This window comes from Balaenoptera musculus, chromosome 9 (genome assembly GCF_009873245.2).
Source record: "Balaenoptera musculus isolate JJ_BM4_2016_0621 chromosome 9, mBalMus1.pri.v3, whole genome shotgun sequence".
NCBI classification, from domain to species: domain Eukaryota; kingdom Metazoa; phylum Chordata; class Mammalia; order Artiodactyla; family Balaenopteridae; genus Balaenoptera; species Balaenoptera musculus.
Window position 1 is genome coordinate 21,349,605 of NC_045793.1, and position 15,696 is coordinate 21,365,300.

General features: G+C 48.9%; 1 protein-coding gene across 1 annotated transcript in view; it reads left to right on the forward strand.

The window, feature by feature from the left end:
- PLXNA4 (plexin A4) overlaps positions 1-15,696 on the forward strand; it is a 447,305-nt gene that overhangs the window by 329,975 nt on the left and 101,634 nt on the right. The window contains exon 5 of the mRNA XM_036863673.1: positions 8,483-8,583. Within this exon, the coding sequence (XP_036719568.1) occupies positions 8,483-8,583 (101 nt within the window). The remainder of the gene's footprint in view (positions 1-8,482; positions 8,584-15,696) is intronic.

Below are 15,696 nucleotides of genomic sequence, written 5' to 3' on the forward strand. Positions count from 1 at the left end.
CAAATCTCTGCTTCTACTTGGCTCTGAGATAAGCTATTCCAAACTCCGTTTTCCTCCCCAACCATGCTTAAAGGAGCCAGGGGGTCTCCCTGGAAGAGGAGGGCTTACTGAGACCTGCTGTCAACCTCTCTTTAGGGCTCCTACTCAGTGATGGACCTCTTTGCCCCCTGAAGGGGCCCCTCAGCTCCTGAACTCAGCCAAACCTTCCTGATTTACAGTAAGCAGCCTCCAGTGCTGTGGAATTTTCAACCCGGGAACTCGGGTTCAGTGGAGGGACCAGAGGTTTCTCAGTCCCCTGGCCTGTGTGCAAGGGGTCGAATGTGCATTGGCCCAATGCAGGCTGCAGCCCCGGCTTCATTTCAGTTTCCACCTTTGCCACCGCCCTGTGCTGTGTGACCTTGGGCAAGCTACTCAGCCTCTCTGGGTTGTGGCTTTTCCATCTGTGCAGCAGGGAAGGGGATTGCTCCTCGCTTGGCAAGGGGTCTGGCTAAAGGGAACACCGGTCATTGTGGCACAGCCCACACCAGGAGGCGTGAGGATGGGGTGATTTCTAGAGGCTGCAGAAATCGCACCGAGAGCTCCTGGCCCAGCTACTGCCATTTGCTAACGAGGAGCAGCATATGTTGATGATTCCAGCGTCAAGCTCACTCCTTGGCTGTCCGAGTTCCCAGAGCAAACTGGCTTCCTATTAGGCATTTATACTTATTAATAGCAGCAAATTGCAGCCCTCTGCAACATCTGCTACTTTTTATTTGCAAAGAGCTTCCCAGACCATTTGTATTAGTAGTATTTTGTGACCAATTCTCCAAGGCAGAGGAGGCCGGGGCCTCCTCTCTGAAAATGAGTCAGTGAGGGCAAAAGAAGAGGGGAGGGTTTGTTCAAGGTCACCCAGACACCCAGAATGGATTAGAGCTCAGGACCTCAGCTCCCCAAACCTCGTGCTCTGGGGCTGTCGTCCTTGCTGTTCTGAGTAGCCACGAGCTTGACCCCAGAACCCCTGCCTAGAGGCAGGTGGGGACAACGGTGACAGCAGCCGTTGCTGCTCCCCTTGCCCCTGAGCATCAGTCTGCTCTCAAGTGAGGCCCCTGCTGAATTAGCCCCCTGGCCAGAGCACAAGCAGGAGAAATTGCAAAGTTCAAGGCCAATCATCCTTGAGGAGTTTTATTGCTGCCAAGTAGATAAAATCACTTCCTGGCACAGAGACAGCCAAGAGGTCAGGACAGAGGGTCCTGCGAGCGTCTCTGCTTCCAGTCAGCAGAGATATAATATATCTTAATTAATATTAAGATAATATTAACATCTGAAGAGCCATATTCTCTGTCCAGAGTCTTTTCTGGTACTTTGCTCAGGGGCTGGGCCTCCCTGAGAGCTACAAATCTACGGTCATAGCGAGTTTGGGCAGCATGGGAGATGCTGGGAAGATTCATTTGTCATGTTAGATGCAGTTGTTAATAATCTCCCCATCATGGTGCCAGATACATACAACCTGAGTGTTTATGTAGACCTGTCTGGTGTTCAGGATAGAAACTACCACACTGCCACCTTACCCCTCCTCGTTCAGCTTCTCCCCTCTCCCCTTCACAGGATCTTTGCACCCGGGTGTGACTTTCTGCCCAGGAACTGTGTATTGGTTAGCTATTGCCCCCAAAATGCTGTGTAACAAACCACCCCAAAACTCAGTAGCGTACAATAATAAGCATTGATTCTCATTCTCATGGACCTTCAGATCCATTGCATGTCAGCTGATCTAGGCTAAGCTGGGCGGTTCTGCTTCAAGCTGCTGCACCAGCTGAGCTCATCTCCTCTCTGTGGGTTGGGCTCAGGTCTGCTCCACATGGATTCATTTGGCTGAAGAGGAAGCAGCTACCTGGGGAAGCTATCGTCGTGGCAGTGACAGAAGCACAGAGGGCAAGGGCAAGCACAAAGGCACATCTCAAACCTTTTCCCTGTGCTTGCTGCCATCCCATAGACCAGATCCAGTCCTGAGGCCAAGCCCAAGGTCAAGGGGTGGGAAGTACACTCCACCTCTCCATTCACCATAAAGCCGGGCAGGGATGGGCATGGGGATGTTAGAGGCTACTTTCGGGAAATGAAGAGTTGGGCCTCATAACACAATCTGCCATAGCCCATGACCAGCCTTCTGACCTCGGCCTCTCTTGCCAGTCTGCCAAGTTCAGAAATACCTGCCACCTCTGAGCAAAGAGGATATGAGTGAATGTGTTCCAGGCATCTGGAGTGACATGACGTAAACACAGCTTCCCAAGCCAGTGCTCAGCCACCGCAAGTTCAAGCCCTGGCAGTGAGGGGCTTAGAGGTCATCATGGGGAGACGGGGCTCTACAAACCCCTGCCTGGCCCCAAGTCAGCAGAAGCAAAGCCTGGAGAGACAACCGGAGGCCACCAAAGGAAAGAAGGGCCCCTGGAGGGGCTCTGAGAGGCTCCCTGAGACCATGATGCTAAGATCCATACGTATTGCCGAGTTAATAATTTTCTAGACAAGGACTGACTTTCCCCAACTCTACTCTCTGTGCCTGGGGACAGGAGACGGATAGGACAGCACAGTGGACGGTGGGTACCAGACACAGCATCTGCAAGGCTTGACGGCTCTGCGGCAGCCTCTTGGAGTTTCTCAATGTGTCATCGTGCCTCTTTTTCTTTTCTTCTCTGACAGTTTTGAAGGAAATTGGGTACTTAAGAAGTCTTTTGGACATTTAGATTAACTCCCGCCATCAGGCTTAGTGTATCCACTGTAGCATTAGCATCCAGTTATAAGAGGAGAGATGGAGTAATAACTCACATTTCAACCAGAACGTCAAATGCTTAAACAAATTAGAGATACACACAGACACTGGACGTTATATCTATGGAACGTTTCTGAATGTAATCAGCAGAGCAGCAGGTACCCTTTGGAATACTAACGGCAACAGGCAGAGTGGGACCCTATGGCTAGGGGAAAGCATCTTTCGGAATATCAGGGAAACCTGACGGGCTGGACAGTAGGGGCCAGAACTCAAGGCAACTGCAGAAGTTCTTAACACATCCAGGCCCCAGGCCCAGCAGAGAATGGGCTCTGTTGATCAGAGTGAAAGCTTATAAAGGCCAAGGCCATGAGTTGCACTCCTATATGGGCTCCTTTGCTCTGTTGTCAGTCACTCCTTGTCTTCCTGTCCCAGGTCATTGTTTTGTAACTTCATGGTCTTGGTCATGGGGCTGGATAGGTGAGGGAGTAGAGGTGGTGATTCTGTTGAGCATAGTTCCCAACCAGAGAAAACTACACTATATTATTTAGGGAAGTTTACCTTGCTGGCAAAAGGATAAAGCAAACCCTTGTGATTCCCAGAAAGGTAATGGAAGGGGAAAGAGACGTGGGATGGAGATGGGCACACAGATGCCCCTGGTCATAATTAGGGAAGAGAAATGCTGATGCAGAAGCTGAGCAATAACAGGAGAATTTGATAAAACCAAGGGCATTTGACCTCACAGGAAGTGTGTGCATTCCAAGACCCTCCCCTGTGCCTCTTGGAAGGCGTGGGAGGTGAGGAACATTTCTGGGTAGAACAAGGCTGTGACGTTTTTTTTCCAACTCAGGAAACAGAGGTCCAGAGCTTGAGAGCGACAGATCCACTTACATGACAACACACGATAAGAGACATTCATCCCGAACACTTTTGTCCATTTGAGGTTAAATTGAAAAGAGTAACGATGCCTATCTTTTCACTCAAGGATCTCAGAATATTTCATACACATGAATTTGTTATCGGTCTACCAACAGAAAGCTTCTCCCCCTTAACCCAGGCTGCTGGGAAGGAAATAGGTGTTCTTATGTCTACCCAATAGTTGTTTTTTTATTATGATTTCTTTTACTGTGGTAAAATACACATTGCATAGAATTTGCCATCTTGACATTTAAGTGTTCAGTAGCATTAAGTGCATTCTCATTGCACGGCAAGCATCTCCACCATCCTTCTCCAGAATGCTTTTCTTCTTCCCAAACTGAAACTCTGGACCCATTAGACAACAACTCTCCATTCCCTTTCCCTCAGCCCCTGGCAACCACTTTCTACTTTCTGTCTCTATGAATTTGACCATTCGAGATCTCATATAAGTGGAATCATGCAATATTTGTCTTTTAGTGACCGGCTTATTTCATGTAGCATACTGTTTTCAAGGTTCATCCATGTGGTAATTTGGGTCAGAATTTCCCTCCTTTTTAAGGCTGAATAACATTCAATTGTATGTATATCCCACATTTTATTTATCCATTCATCTGTCCATGGACTCTTGGGTTGCTTCTACCTTTGGACTATTGTGAATAGTATTGCTATGAACATTGGTGTACAAGTTCAAGTCCCTGCTTTCCATTCTTCGGGGGTATGTACCCAGAAGTAGAATTACCAGATCATATGGTAAATTCTAAGTTTAACTTTTTGAGGAACTGCCAAACTGCCCAATAGGTTTTTGCATAAAGCCGACAGAATGTGCCAGGAAGACTACCCTACCCGAACCCCTCCACCCACTCTCCCCCAGCACAGTGTAAGCACACACAGGGGTCCTGAGAGGTGGTGGAGCTCCTGTCTCTAGAAGCAGTGAGGGAGCTATTGCAGCCACATCAATCAGCACCTCTCCTGGAGTCCAGTGGCCAGGGGACAGACCTCACTCGTTTGTGGTCTCTGAGACCATCCATCACTAGGATACAGTCATCTCTAGATAGGTCACATTACCATGTGATTTGTTCTCCAAGCAGAAGCCCCCGCTCCGTGACTTTCTTTTTTCACCTCTTCCTGTGGTCTGAATTCCCTCACTCAGTTAATTAGCATGCCTGGCGCTGTAGCTTAAGACTTTAATCAGCGTGGGATGGTTTCAATTAATCGTGTGGCTCTGCATCTGGAGTGGTTTGTGTTCCAGGGTCAGGAGAGGAGCCGGAGATGGGGGACGGGAGAGGCGGCTTTGTTTGGGGTAAGGTGTGGGTGGAGGATCTAGGTGTCTGGGGAGAGAGAATCACAGTGCCAAGGTGGCTCCGAATCCATCTGGCCACCTGCGCAGCTTACTAGCAAGGTGTGGAAGGTAAGCAGAGCCACTGGGGTAAAGAATTGCACCCAGATAAATGATGGGCTAAGTCTAATTTTCAAAAGTGATTTAAAGTGTCAGGCAAATTTCTGATGCTTTCCAGAATTACGCACGGGATGGGGAGTGAGGCAAAGCAATGATGTAGATTGGGAGATTTGGGGTCAGTCTGGGCGAGCGTGGCCATGCCAGAGAATACTGTCTGATGGTGGGACTTTGGAAATTTCCCTGGGCCTGGTTTTCTTTGGGAAAGTCCTGGAAAGGTGAAGGGGTGGGTGGCACTCAGCTTTCAAGTGATGGTAAGCCTTCTACAGGGACTGTCAGAATCCTGGCTGTTTCCCGGTTTTAGCATCCATGCTTTGAAAAGAATGGAGAAAACCTAGATAAAGTTCAGAAGAGTAATAAAAAATGACTGAACGTGCAGATAGAAAGAGCCTATAAGAAAAGGTGAAAGGAAGTTGGGTAGCATAATAACTTCCCAGGACTTATGTCCCTGTCCAACAGGGATCCACCCTGATGAAAAGCAAAGAGAAGTACATAACTGTAGGTGGTAAAAGCCCTGAATAAGTCTAGGAAGCTGGGCCAAGATGAAGCAGTGACTGGTTTAGGGGCAGACATCCCAGTTCAAGGAGGAAATACTGTGATCAAGGTAATAAAGGAGAAAAGTTCTTCCAGGCGTTAAACTCCTGACCAAGTTCATGAGGCCTAGGAAGAGCAGTTTGGGGTGACGAGGGAGAGAGGTAAAGCAATGAAGAATCGGTATTAATGACAAAGATGACAATAATAGTTAACTGTCACTTGCAATGTGCTTGATCATTTACAAGGCAGTTTCAAACCTCTTGGGTCATCTGTGCTTTGGGAAACTGTGAATTAAGGGGGATTTTTATCTCCATGTTGAAAGATGAGAAAAAATGGGACTCAGAGACAATAGGATCTCATTGCCAGTAAATGGTGAAGTCAGAATTTGAACCCAGTTCTGCAGGCTCCTACGCTGTTTCCAAACAAATGAAAATGACTCTTGTTTAAAATCGAGAGACGAAGGACTTTACAATTCCAGATATTGGCATTATTAAATGCCAGTTGCAAGATATTTTTAGAAATCTGAATGCAAAGGCTTTGGAGAAGATGAGGTTCAGCAAGCAGCTGGCTCTTTGTGTTGTACACCCCAGAAACCCATGGCACGGCCATCGGAGACAGATTATAGAACGTGTCACTGGGAGAAACCAGGGAGGATATTAAGTTCAGACCAAGAAAATGCTTTTGATTGAACAAGCCATGATTTCCTCTTTAAGCCTGTGCAAAATATGGAGTGCTAGACAAGCAGCCGGAACATATGAAAACATTATTATGTACGTATGTTACCAACTTTCATCATCTATGGCCCCTTTTATTACTTTTTTCAGCTCTAGGCATCAAGTTTTGAAAGATTTTTGCCTACTAAACAAACTGTATTTGTTAAGCAATAATATATTTCCTATTTTTAGTATGGGAAATATATCACAGAGTATGCAAACAAACAGAAGATAGCAACAATCCAATTTTCATTAGGCTTTTGGAAATACTGAAAGTAACTGTGGACCTCGTTACCACTCATGAATTCCTAGGAGTCCAGCTACTTTGGGTTGGGCACCATTATTTATATGCTCACATGACCAGCGTGTCCATGCCCATTTAAGGGGTAGGGAAGGAAATTAAAGAGGCAACAGGAGGAGGGTCGGTTCCTGACTGTGTAGAGTCAGGGGGGGTAATTTGTAAGAGACTGATTGTCAGGATCAGTTACAAAAATGGGAAGGTTGTATGTAGGCAGAGCCAAGGCATGGCCCAGGCTGATTGCATGAGCAGTAATAAAAGGAAAGATAAAATTCCAAATGTGCAAAAAGACATCTGAGAATGTGGAGAAAGGGCCGCCAAGGCCAAGGGCCAAGCTATAGGAACAGGAGCAGGAAGCTAAAAGGTACCTTGGAAGAAGTAAAAATACACGGTGGTCATTAAGATCGCTCGATGGGCACTTGAGAAAACAGAAAAGATATATAAAGGGAAGAAGAAAATTAAGGTGGAAAGGAAAAAGGAATCATGTGGGATTTGAAAATAATAATTCTTAATTAATTCCAAAAGAGAGCTTCGAGACTAATTGAGCAGACTCTGGTGCCAGTTTGCCTGTGCATGAGTTACAAGTAGCCCCTGCCAAGTGGTACATAATTTTATGGAGGCAGACCACGAAGCAGCAGGGAAAACACGGCCTCTGCATTTGCTCATGAAGCACAGAGGCTCGGCCAGGTCAGCGTGATTTATACTTCTTCGTGTCTACTGTCTGATGGCAAGAAATTAAAAAGGACGACCACATCAAACTCTCTTAGCTCAAGCTGAAAGATTAGCTAAGAAGTCCTCCATTGAGATAAAAAGGTACCCCAAATGGAAAAGAATGATTACAAAAAAAAAAACCCAAAACCTTTTGTGAAGAAGAAACTGGCAAAAGTGGAGAAGAAAGACCAAGGCTATAGGAAGAAAATTAACATTCCATTTGATCCTGAGTATCGTTATTAAGTACCTCCTATGTCTCAGGCCCTGAGAAATCATGTCGAAAGACATCAGGGCAAAGCTACGTTGGAGAACAAAGAAATTCAAAAGATCTTTAGGAGTATGCAGGAAATAGAAGCATTTGGGCTAAACAGAAATGTCATGTGGAACATTTCACATTAACAAGCTGCTGGTGAAAGCTAAGATAAAGTTTTGGGGTTGGAGAGGAAGCCTCTAGTCATGACAAGAGTGTGGATAGGAAGAGAAATAGCAACAGCTGCTCTTTGAAAGCACCAGAGTGAACAACTTTATGAGCCAGTTGGCCAACATTATGAGAAAGAGAGAGTGAGCAAGTGTCATCTGCAAAGCGAGTGGATTACACCTTGTTAAAGAGAGAGAGAAGGGTCTTGGACTTGGGTTCAGTGCTCTCTGGAACCACAAAAAGGATGAAACCTGAAGGAGAAGTTCTGGGAAGGGGCAAAACACTTTAAGGCAAAAGAGAAACAAGAACAGAGAAAGAAGAAGCATTTGAGTTTATTACATTGATAAGAGATAAATATGTGATGAATGGCTGGTTTGTAGAGATATTTGGGCGTTCGGGTGGTGGGAAAATTTAAATGTACATGATATAAATATCTCTGATAACAATGTGATATGAATTCTGTGGAGTCTATTCCCAGGGACTTCTAAGAAAATAACAGTTGGTTGTCTCCCCACGATGCTTATGGGCCCCCTGCTCAAATATGATCCCTCCAGGTCCCTTTCGGTTCTGGGGCTCTAGGCCCCTTCCTGCTTCTACACGGTTTTAGGTGATACACCTGATAGGATGGCATGACTTCTTGGTGAACTACTGGGTGTTCTGCAAAATCTTGACCGCTGTCTCCCGTGTGGTCTTGTCCTAGCTCACCAGAGTCCCTGTGGAGTCCTGTGGTCAGTATCAGAGCTGCGGCGAGTGCCTTGGCTCAGGTGATCCCCACTGTGGCTGGTGTGTGCTCCACAACACGTGAGTACCGCTGGGCCGCTTCCTCCTGCCTCCCCCTCCCCCAGTAATTCTCTCCCTCCTCGTCGTCTTCTCTATCACCACTCTCCTACTGTTTGACCTCTCCCTTCTCTCCCTCTCTTCTCTTCCTCTTCCTTCTATGTATCCTTTGTAAATCTTATCTCCCTTCTTTTGTTCTGACTTCACTTTAAATTGTCAACTTCCCATAAAAATCTATGGAAATGTCAGCATGGGAATGATGAAGGGTCAGGATATGGGAATCACCCTGGATCATTACACACTGGAGGTCTGGAGGGAGATCTCTGGACATTTCTGGTTGCAATTTGACTGTAGACTGACATTCCAGGGCTAAACAGCAGGAAAAAGGCATTGGACTCCTTTCTTTTTTTTTAAATTTTTTTTTAATATGTATTTATTTATTTATCTGGCTGTTCTGGGTCTTAGTTGTGGCACATGGGATCCTGACCAGGGATCAAGCCCGGGGCCCCTGCATTGGGAGCACAGAGTCTTAGCCACTGGACCACCAGGGAAATCCCTGGACTCTTTTCTCCAGGCTCACATGGGCCACTAAATCACGTGTGTGATGTCTACTGTGCAGTTAGTGATTTAACAGCCACTTAACAGACTTCAGTATCCCCCCAGAATCTTCTGGTATTTGCGGGGTAAGTTCAAGTGCGTAGCACCTAAGAACCCTCCTCTGCAGTCCTAACACTCATCTGGCTGTCAGAGCACCCTGGGCCCAGGGTCACTAGACCAGTGTTTGAAACCCTGGTCCAAGTGTTGCCCGATCCCCCCATGTGGCTCTTCCTTGCTGTCTCCATTTTACTCTCTAGAAGTGGGAAGAAGGCAATGGTATACAGTGGAGACAAATGGTAGCCTGATAAATGAACTGAGGGGTAGAAGTAGGGTACAGACAACTCCCCAGACGTGAGGGGAGAACAGAAAGCCTTTCTTAGGGGAGCCGAAGACCCTTGGCATCGCTGACTGGAGAAGCCAGCAGTAGTTGGGCCCCACCCACTCTGTGGAATTTGGTCCCAGCCAAGCTATGGTTGCGGGAACCCCAGTCTTCTAGTTAACACTTGAAACTTGACACGCTGTGAGTTGGACACAACTATTATAAACTAAAAAGAAGGACTTAAGTTTTCTTACTAAGAGCCTGAACTGTATGTGACCAATGGCATTTACCAGTCATTTCCTGCCTCACTCCACCCCAGGAGTGCCTCTGAAAGTTAGACGTGCCCTCTTAAATTCTAACACAACCTCTCCAAGGGCCCAGGATGGGCACCCTCCCCGCTCTAGGTGACAGTCTCAGGCATAATGAGACCTAGATAGAGTTCACTAAGGAAAGGTTTGAAATCCCTCGGATATGCTGTGATGGGAAAAAACGGAGACCCATCAACCTACCCTGAAAAACAAGTAACTTAGAGATGACCAGAAACCGGGTACAGGAGTGTACCCAAAGCTGTGTATCGTAACAGAGAGCAGTGGTGCCTAAAACTGGCCGCCATACAAGAGGATGGGAGATATTGCATTCAGAATCCAGATCAGCTCTGATCAACCCAGAAGAGTTGCCCAGATGATACTTTGCAAGGCAGAGGGGAAGTCGTTTTCTTTGTCCCACACAGTGCGGCCTCTCAGAAAGGGGCTGTGCTCCAGAGCCATTGCTTCCTTGGGGGCCTTAGGCCAGCTGGCTTTCAGCTTGGCTAAGGATGGCTCAGCTGCTCCCGGCCTGAGGCTCTCACACCTGGCATCATTTAAGGGCAATCAGAAAAGCTGGCCCCCCTCTGACCCTCTATGCCTGTGGGACCCAAAGGCTGGTCTCTGTGTCAGCTTTGATCCTGCCTGCTGATGTCGGCCAGCCCCACATAGCACTGAGCCCTGTGAAGAACAGGGGCCCTGAGGCTCTGAGACGGCGGCAGGGGCGCTGCGGGTACGCCCACCTCCCCTCCCCAGAGCTGAGCTAAACAAGAACGACAGGAGGAGGTACCAGAGACTACTTCCTGCGCGGCCTCAGTTTCCCCTCAGTAACATAATACCTGCCTCCTGTCAAGCAGCAGAAAACAGGGGTGGGCTGGGGTCCAGGTGAAGTCTGGACAGTTCATAAAGGAAGCCGTCAGCCTGCACTGGGAAGCCAGCCTCTCTACTCTCAGCGTGGCCTAAAGAAAACAGTCACGGACGTGAGCTCTGGGCATGTGCCACCAAGTCCAAATTCCATATTCCCCGGCTGTGCAGCCACCTGAGCCAGCACCCCAGCTCCAAGGTGCTCTGCCAGCTCAAGGTGTGGTCCTCTGTGACCTCGAGCCTCCTGGTTGTGGGATGGGCCTGGTGCTGGGGGCTGTGCTGACGTAAAGCCCAACTCCCCCAGGAGGATTCAGCTCACGAGCGCCCTAGGCCAAGGCTGCCCGCCCACCGTGACACTCTGTACATCCATCCTTCCTCCTTCCCTCCCTCCCGGAGTTAATGACCAGGAGAACCCCCTGGCCCACGAGGCCAGGTGAAGAAGAGTAGATGCCGGGATCTGCTAAGATGCTTGTAATCAGGATATAATGTTTAATTTATATAGAGTGAGATAAACTGATGCTCAGTGTACAGTTTGGAAAGTTTTGATAAATGCAAAACCCAGGTAATCCACACCCCCATCAAGATATGCAATATTTCTTCATCCAGAAAGTACTCTCATGCCCCTTCCTAATTCTTCCCAGTGGGCCTTTCTTTCCTTTTTTGCTTAAGTTCAGGGCAAAGCCAGACATTGCTTCTCCTAAATGTCCAGTTTGCACCCCTTTTCATTTGAAATAGATGCCAACAGGACTTCCATGGCTGAGACTGATGCATGAGGATGTGGGCCAAGCAGGAGGGAAGGGAGAGGCCGTGTGGGAAGGATGAGGGTGGGCCAGAGAGCCTGCAGATGCTCCCCCTGGGGCACCTGAGTTTACTAGGAAGGGAGGGAGGTGAAAAGTGCAGGGGATTTCATCACTTTGGAGGAGCACCATGCCCACACACACCCCCTGTGCCAGGCACTATGCTAGGCTCAGGGCATACAAGGGGCCTGCATTAGACCTTCTGCCCAGGAGCAAGTTCTTGGGAACCAGTCCTCTGGTCCAGGGATGGGGTGAGGGTTGCAGTCTGTGCTAGAATCAGCACGTTTGTCAGGTCCACGCCGCGGGCAAGACCCTGTGCTAAGTGCTACAGGGCCCAGCCAGCCCGCCCCAGGAAAACTGTGCAAAAGAGCCTCAGGAAGAGGGTTCCTTGTGGTGTCAAGATACATCCATTTTCTGTCACTTTTGCCAACTTTTCCCATGGTTGTAGGGAGTGAGAGGGTGGGGAATTCTGTGGGAAGAGAATGACAGCAGAAGCTGTGTGTGTGTGTGTGTGTGTGTGTGTGACAGAGAGAGGACAGAAACAGAGATAGAGGAACAGGAGAAGAGAGAGAGCGTGCATGCAGTTCAAGATGGGGCCCCAACCAACAGATGGCTCAGGTGGCTGAAAGGGCTGTTTGTACCAGCAAGGGCATAGGTGGGTTGCAGACTGAACGGGCTTAAGAAATGCTCATGTAATTGAAACCCTCCCTCCCGTTACTCACCCTCAATTGTCCTGAGCACAGGCTTGCCAACCCAGTAGCACGGAGAGTCACCCCTGTTGCCCTCTCTTGCAGCCCCAGGCCCCAGCCCACAGGCTTGCTGGTTTCTAATGGTAATGACAGCTTCAACAAACTGTTTATTTGTCCATCACCTTGAGCCTTTGCTTTCAGGGCCTCCACTCCATTGGGCCTGAGCCTATTCTGACTTGGGTGAAAGACAGGAAAGCCTGAAGTGCACCCACAGCCCTGAAGCCCAGCTTTCACCTGTCCTGGGCCTGGAAAGATCCCTCCAACCCCCAGGTCCCCAGCCCCCTCTCCCTCTTCCCCTCCCGTGCCCAGGCCCAGAAGCCCATCAGTCTCAGCAGGTAACGGGATCCCCCACAGACCCAGTCCCATCGATCGGCCCAGACGTTGCCTTTCTTCAGCAGGGTCCTCAGCTTCACTGCTGGGAGGCTCGTGTAACGCGGGACATTGACAGGCGAAAGATAAGCTCAGCTTTTATAAAGTCTTTCCCTCCCCCCTGGGACCCCTCCTCTTTGCAGATGTCTTCTCTTGGAAGGATGCCCTCCCTGGATGGCTTGGCATGGGTCACTGTTCAGGACTCACTTTATATAGTTTCTGCCAAGACAGAGAAAAGGAAAGGAAAGGAAAAATGCCGCTACCTAGACAGAAGGGATGGGTTAAAACTAAGAACCTGTCTGTGGACAGACCCAGTCTGGGCTCAGTTTCCTGCTATAAAATGGTAGTGAAGAGCCATCTTACAGCAATGCCTTGAAAATTAAGGGAGGGATGTGCAGGCAGCCCCCTGGGGGACTAGCTCTGACTTCAGTGGCTGTGTAAGCAGAGGCTATGGGTCAGACCCAGGACCTCCTCCGTGGTCCCTGTCCTGCTGCTGCCCTCCCCAGGACCGGAGGGCCGTGATGGGGTGGCTGGGAGAAACCCACCGCTGGGAAGTCTTCTTTCCCTGACAGTCTTCAGCAGCCATGGGTATGGCTGTCCAGCGGCCACCTGGGAAAGGGCAGAGAAAGCAGTTTGTTCCACAGTCACACTAAATGTCCCCTTAATCAAGTCCAAACTGATTCCAAAATGCCAGTCCTTTTGTGCTGCTTCTTAGCATATCCCGTAGCCTGGTTTTATGTTTATTTTTATTTTTTAACCTGTATCCAAGGGCTACTGAATACTCACCCACTAAGTCAATGATCTCTCCTTGGGCTCTTTGCAGGATGTCTGCACAATCGTGAGGAATTGTTCAGATCCACTTCTGCCCAGCAAACTCTTTGCAGTCTATGCTGTGGCCTTCCCTGACTCTTTGCAAAAAATTTATCAGCCTCTGGTCCAGAGGAAAGAGTCCCAGACGAGATCCTAGTGTATTTCAATTTTTCTCGCCCCAGCTCAAGAGATACAGAACCAATCCACAGGGGATTGGTTCCAGGACCCACAGTGGGTACCAAAATCCATGAACGTCAAATCCCGTAGTTGGCCCTCTGTATCTGTGGTTCCACATCATAGAGTCACGGTACTGAAAGGCCTCACCTGGTCCGTGCCCTTCATATAAGAAACCCCTTACACACCATCTGCCTAGAAGGCTTCCCTTTACTATCCAGTCTGCCTTCCTCCAAGCTGCACATGCCACCTGCCCATTTCTGGGGGCATTCCTGAAGAGGGCAAGGGTAACGATGTCAGGAAACCCAGTCTCTTCCCTCGTCAGGGTTCCCAGATGTGGAGACAGTGATCAAAGAGCCCCTGTGATCTCCAAGGTGAATAAGGTCCCTCTTACCTTTTCTGTAAAGGGCATTTGGGGAGCCCTACCCCATTTTTTTCCAACCTCCTCATGTTCTAAACACAGATTCCCCAAATATTGCACTTCAAGCACAGGCCATGACCAACGTGAAGTGTTAAGGATGGGGGATCACCTACAGGGAGAAGCAAGGAGCCAGTTCTGATATCCGAGGCTGGTAGACCCACACTACCTGGAGGGCCTGGGGAGACGGACCAGCGGTGGTTTCCCCCGCCTCCACTCCAGTTTGGAGGTTCACCCAGGCTGGACTCACAGAGAGCCCCACTTCCAAATTGAAATTTGCTTGCCCAGCCAGCATCACTGGGAGTTAATATTTCCATCATTGTATTTAGGAATTAATTTCTGGAGAACTTAAGCACCACCTCTTTCCCTCTCCCTCACCCCCTTCCTTTCTCCATTCCTCTCCCTTCTAATTTTCCACTTGGCTGGGAATTCTCCAGCAGTGAAAGTTCAGGCTTAGGGGAGGCGGTGGTAGCTGCTTCTTTAGAGAAGATAATCTCATTGGAACCACTGACTTGAATAATAACCCCTCCAGGGGCCAGGGCCTTTGTCCCCATGGGCTTTTAGCACCTCTGAACTGGAGCTGGAGGACCAACTGCAGAGAAAGTGGAGGGAGGAGGGGAGGCAAGAAGAGCTTAGAGGGGCCAGACTCCAATTCTGGGGGCCCGGGCTGTGTCCAGGCCCAGGCTGTGTCCAGGCCCGGGCTGTGTCCAGGCCCGGGCTGTGTCCAGGCCCGGGCTGTGTCCAGCAGGCCTGGAGCGTGCTTCCTGCTGGCCACCTGCAGGTCTGCGTTTCCTGGGGGTGGCGATGGTGCTGGCAGGGATGACTGTCTGGAAACTCAAAGCCGTACAGCATGCACTATTTGAGTCCTGCCTGGAAAATGGATGAAGCAGGGTCTTCCACCATGTCCAAGGTGTCCCCACAGTGGAATGCAAGGACATGCTTTCGGAAGTACCTGGAGCCCCTTTGAAGGAAACATCTAAGCCCCCCGACCCAGGGGTCATGAATTAACCCTTTGCACGTTTCCTAGCTCTTGCCTGGCCTAATGGAAAATCATAGTCCCGGAAGAGCAGGAGGCCATTACCCTGACTGACCCTTTAAGAACTCAGAAGGAATCCATTCTTCCCCTACATTTTCCTATCACTTCTAAGGTCAATGGTCTGTGCTTTTGAACATTTGCAGCTTCTGCCCTCATGGGCCCTGAGGGATAGTAGAAATGTCAAAACATCCCTGACACTGACCTTAAACTTGACTTTCCACGAAGAGAGCTGAGTTCTCAATACCCTTTGACAGCTAGGAAGAAAGCAGAGCTACAGCCCAGACCACTCTTTTCCTCTTTGCTCCCTCCTGCCATCTGGGGCTCCCCCTCCGTCATTAAGAGGAAAAGTGCTGCAGCCGTTGCTGTCTTTTCATCTTTGATTTGCCCCGTGGTCCAGTCTGGGAGGAGATCTGTGCTTCTGCATCAGCTGCAGTTTGGAGGGGTTGGATGGAAAAGCAGAGGAGGGATGGGGTAATACTAGGTTTTATTGAGGGCTTATTATGTATGAGCTATGCTCTGTTCTAAATGCTTTACTTGCATCATCTTTTAACCCTCATGATAACCCTATTAGGTAGGTACTATTTTGTCCCCATTTTATAGATGAGAAAACTGAGGCAGCAAGAGGTTAAGTAATTTGCCCAAGATTACACCGTTAGATGGGATGTTTAAAATTGTAAGCCATGGGTGGCTTCCCTGGTAAGA